At 62.1% G+C, this 5403-nt stretch overlaps 1 protein-coding gene across 1 annotated transcript; it reads left to right on the top strand.

Annotated features, from left to right (window-relative positions):
- Nucleotides 1–4009: 4009 nt before the first annotated feature.
- On the top strand, nt 4010–5063 carry LOC121860453 (mucin-2-like; the record flags this gene model as incomplete). Its single annotated transcript, XM_042357610.1, has 1 exon — nt 4010–5063. A coding segment is annotated over one exon (1054 nt), but the record flags the coding sequence as incomplete, so codon positions are not given.
- Nucleotides 5064–5403: the final 340 nt, after the last annotated feature.

The raw sequence follows: 5403 nt of genomic DNA, 5'->3' as shown, positions 1-5403 counted from the left end.
AGGGTGTGGTTGTTGTGTTGGCGACACTTCTACACACCTTAAACAAATTCACTGGTAGCTCAACCGGCCATCTTCATTACAAGAGAGCAACCATTTGTGTGTGTGTTTGTTACTGTGCTTCATGGGCCATCTGCTGTTATTTCTTTCCAGCAGGTGTTTACATTTACTGCTGCTACCTGGCTGCTCCTGCTGCTGCTGCCACCCTCTTGTTATGGGATCATTTTGTTTTTTGCTGTTTGAAGTTAGTGTCAGTGTATTCATCCGTGTCACGTTAAGCTGCGTCCGGTAGTACAGAACCCGTGTCCGTGTCAGTACCCAGGACCCGTGTGCCCGTACTCAGGACCCGTGTATCATTATCACGAACAAATTGATTTTAAGGAAACAACATCAGTCAAATTGATAATCATAATTTTGTGGTTTCCCTCGACAGTCATCGACCTCTTGCTGTGGTATCGTCACAGGAGCAAGAAAAAGTATATATTCTATTCTTTCTTAACCCGTACAACCTTCACTGGCTTGGAAGGCACGTGACGCAGGTGGCTGGCTTTTAATTCAACCAATCACGGCATTCCAAGACCTCTACATTAATACGTCTCATCCTACCTCCCCTCACACCCTCCCCTAACACACCTACCCTCCCCCCCTCACCTTCCATCCTCCCTCCCACCTACCCTCCTCCCCTCACATACCCTCCCCCTCACTCCTCCCTCCCCCCCTCCCACCTACCCTCCCCCTCACACATCCTCCCCCTCCACCTACCCTCCCCTCACACCCTACCCTCCCCCTCACCTACCCTCCCCCTCCCTCCTCCCCTCACACCTACCCCTCCCCTCCCCCCTACCCTCCCCTCACACCCCTACCCTCCCCTCCCACTACCTCCCCCTCCCCTACACCCTCCTCACCTACCTCCCCCTCCACACCTACCCTCCCCTCCCACCTACCCTCCCTCACACCTACCCTCCCCTCCCACCTACCCTCCCCTCCCACCTACCCTCCCCTCCACCTACCCTCCCCTCCACCTACCCCTCCCCCCCCTCCCCTCCTCCTCACCCTCCCCCTCCCACCTACCCTCCCCTCCCACCTCCCCCACCTACCCCTCCTCCTCACCTACCTCCTCCCACCTACCTCCCCTCACACCTACCCTCCTCCCTCCACCTACCCTCCTCCCTCACCTACCCACCTCCCTCCCACCTCCCCTCCCACCTACCTCCTCCTCCCACCTACCCCTGCCCTCCCACCTCCCTCCCACCTACCCTCCTCCTCCCACCTACCTCCTCCTCCCACCTACCCTCCCCTCCCACCTACCCTCCCCTCCCCTCCTCCCTCACACCTACCCTCCTCCCTCACCCTCCTCACCTCCTCACACCTACCCTCCTCCCTCACCCCTACCCTCCTCCTCCCCCTCCCTCCCCTCACACCTACCTCCCCCCTTACACCTCCCTCCTCCACCTACCCTCCTCCTCCCACCTACCCTCCTCCCTCCCACCTCCCCTCCCCTCCCCTCCCACCTACCCTCCTCCCTCCCACCCTACCCTCCTCCCTCACACCTACCCACCTCCTCACACCTACCCTCCTCCTACCTACCCTCCCCTCCCACCCACCCTCCCTCCACCTACCCTCCTCCCCTCCCCCACCTCCCCTCACACCTCCCCTCCCACCTCCCTCACACCTACCCTCCTCCCTCCCCTCCCTCCTCCCCTCACACCTACCCTCCCCTCCTCACACCCCTCCCTCCCCTCCCCACCTCCCTCACACCTACCCCCTCCCTCACCTACCCCTCCCTCACCCTACCCTCCTCACACCTACCCTCCTCCCTCCACACCTACCCTCCTCCCTCACCTCTCCTCCACACCTACCCTCCCCCTCCACCTACCCTCCTCCTCACACACCTACCCTCCCCCTCCCACCTACCCTCCTCCCCCTCACCTACCTCCCCTCCCTCCCCTCCACACCTACCCTCCCCTCACACCTACCCTCCTCCCTCCACCTACCCCTCCTCCTCCCACCTCCTCCTCCCACCTCCTCCCTCCACACCTCCCCCACCACCTACCCTTCCCCTCCCTACCCCTCCTCCCTCCACACCCCCTCCCCTCCCCCTCCCACACCCCTCCTCCCACCTACCTCCCCCTCCCCCCCTCCCACACCTACCTCCCCTCACCTCCCACCTACCCTCCTCCCCTCACACCTACCTCCTCCCTCCCACACCTTCCCCTCACACCCTACCCCTCCCCTCCCACCTACCCTCCTCCACCACCCCTACCTCCCCTCACACCTACCCTCCTCCCTCACACCTACCCTCCTCCCTCCCCACACCTACCCTCCTCCTCCTCCCCTCACACCTACCCTCCTCCTCACATCACCCTCCTCCCTCACCTCCTCCCCCTCCCACCTACCCTCCTCCCTCACCTCCCCTCACACCCCTCCCACCTACCTCCTCACACCTCCTCCCTCCCACCTACCTCCTCCTCCACCTACCCTCCTCCTCCCACCTACCCCTCCTCCCTCACCTCCCCTCCCTCTTCCCTCCCACCTACCCTCTTCCCTCCCCCTCCCCTTACACCTCCCCTCCACCCTACCCTCCTCCCCACCTACCCCTCCCCCTCCACCTACCCTCCCTCCACCTACCCTCCTCCCTCCCACCTACCTCCCCTCCCCCACCTACCTCCTCCCCTCACCTACCCTCCTCCCTCCCACACCTACCCTCCTCCCCTCCCACCTCCTCCCCTCCCACACCTACCCTCCTCCCTCCCCCCTCCTCCCTCCCCACCTACCCTCCCCTCACCTACCCTCCTCCCTCTACCTCCTCCCTCCACCCTACCCCTCCTCCCTCCCACCTACCCCTCCTCCCCTCCCACCCTACCCTCCTCCCTCCACCTACCCTCCTCCCTCCACCCACCTTCCCCCTCCACCCTACCCTCCTCCTCACCTACCTCCTCCCCTCCCACCTGCCCTCACTCCTCCCACCTGCCTCCCCTCCTCACACCTCCTCCTCCTCACCTACCTCCTCCCTCACACCTACCTCCCCTCCCACCTACCCCCCCCACCTGCCCTCCTCCTCCCACCCCTACCCTCCCCTCCACCTACCCTCCCCCCTCCACCTACCTTCCCCTCACCTACCCTCCTCCCCTCCCACACCTACCCCCCTCCTCCCACCTACCCTCCTCTCACATACATACACATACATACATACATATACATACATACATACAGGTATGCACAGGTATAGGCATAACGATGTGTATTCTTGAGAAAGCATGTGAACATATGAAGAATTTAACAGTCGTCTGTCCTCCCACATACGATGGATAACTTCTTAATATCACTAGACGTTACTGATGCACTCACACCTATGTTCCTCGTTGGGCCATGACCTCAAGGTGCTAAGTATTTTAGTGTACTGCAACCTTCTTTCCTTGCTTCCTTAAGTCGTGCTCAAGTGACCACTAGTTAGTATTTACATCACCTGAATAAATCCTTCTTTTACCTTATTTCCCTCCCCTCCCTCCCTCCCTCCCTCCCCTCCCCCTTCTCCTCCCTCCCCTCCCCTCTCTCCTCTCTCCTCCTCCTCCCCTCCCTCCCCCCTCCCTCCCTCCCCCCTCCCCTCCCCTCCCCTCCCCCTCCCCTCCCTCCCCCTCCCCTCCCTCTCCCCTTCTCCTTCCCCTCCTCCTCCCTCCTCCCCTCCCCTCCCCTCCTCCTCCCCCTCCTCCCCTTCTCCCTTCCCTCCCCTACCTCCCTCCCTCCTCCCCCTCAAGAACATGACCAATCATCTCTCTGCTCCCTCTCATCTTAACAAAATAATCATCAGAATTCACCCCTTCTCTACCCTTCAAGATTACGACCACTTAATTTCACAACCTCCCCTCCTTAATAAATGGCCATCAAATCTCGCTCCTCTCCCCCCTCTCCCTCCTCCTCTCTCCTCCACCCCCCCCTCCCCTCTCCCACCCCTCTCAAAATATATAACCCTTCCTTCTCCGTGCTTTGAGTCATCTCTTCCCCGGCCTCCCAGACCTCACCCCAGCCGCCAGACGTCACCCCAGCCGCGAACGTCACCCCCAGCTGCCAACGTCACCCAGCTGCCAGACGTCACCCCCCCCCAGCGCCACCAGACGTCACCCCCAGCCGCCAGACGTCACCCCAGCCGCCAGACGTCACCCCAGCAGCCAGACGTCACCCCAGCCGCCAGACGTCACCCCAGCCGCCAGACGTCACCCCAGCAGCCAGACGTTACCCCCCAGCCGCCAGACGTCACCCCAGCTGCCAGACGTCACCCCAGCCGCCAGACGTCACCCAGCCGCCAGACGTCACCCCAGCAGCCAGACGTCACCCCAGCCGCCAGACGTCACCCCAGCCGCCAGACCGTCGGCCGCCAGACGTCACCCAGCCGCCAGACGTCACCCCAGCCGCGGAGCGTCACCCAACCGCCAGACGTCACCCAAGCCGCCAGACGTCACCCCAGCCGCCAGACGTCACCCCAACCGCCAGACGTCACCCCAGCCGCCGAACGCGTCACCCCCAGCGCCAGACGTCACCCCAGCCGCCAGACGTCACCCCAGCCGCCAGACGTCACCCCAGCCGCCAGACGTCACCCCACCGCCAGACGTCAGCCCCACCCACCGCCAGACGTCACCCCAGCGCCAGACGTCACCCACCGCCAGACGTCACCCCAGCAGCCAGACGTCACCCCAGCCGCCAGACGTCACCCCAGCCGCCAGACGTCACCCCAGCCGCCAGACGTCACCCAGCCGCCAGGCGTCACCCCAGCCGCCAGACGTCACCCCCAGCCGCCAGACGTCACCCCAGCGCAGACGTCACCCCCGGCCGCCAGACGTCACCCCGGCAGCCAGACGTCACCCCAGCCGCCAGACGTCACCCCAGCCGCCAGACGTCACCCCAGCCGCCAGACGTCACCCCAGCCGCCAGACGTCACCCCCAGCAGCCAGACGTCACCCCAGCCGCCAGACGTCACCCCAGCAGCCAGACGTCACCCAGTCCGGCACATGACCAAAAATGTGTCCGGCCATGTCGGAGGACCTTGGTTGAATCTGCTGATCTGTCCCTGACCTTTTAACACTTCATGTTTTGTGTGTGTGTGTCTGTCTGTCTGTCTGTGTGTGCTGTGTGTGTGTGTGTGTGTGTGCTGTGCTGTGTGTGTGTGCTGTGTGCTGTCTGTGTGTCTGTGTGTGTGTCTGTGTGTGTGTGTGTGTGTCTTTCTTGTTGTGTCTGTCTGTTGCTGTCTGTCTGTGAATAGTTTGTCAAATATAACAATAATATATATATGTATGTAATATAACAACCCAAAGTTTGCGATAATAACAGACTTGTCATTAGTTAGTTGAGCCTAATCCTAAAGCCCCAACCCAACAGCCTATGGAGACAGTATTCCTAATGGGTTCAAATCGT

Source organism: Homarus americanus, unplaced genomic scaffold, assembly GCF_018991925.1.
Source record: "Homarus americanus isolate GMGI-L3 unplaced genomic scaffold, GMGI_Hamer_2.0 scaffold45971, whole genome shotgun sequence".
Lineage (NCBI taxonomy): Eukaryota > Metazoa > Arthropoda > Malacostraca > Decapoda > Nephropidae > Homarus > Homarus americanus.
The sequence above is the reverse complement of the archived record's forward strand: the minus strand, read 5'-3'. Positions and strand labels throughout refer to the sequence as shown.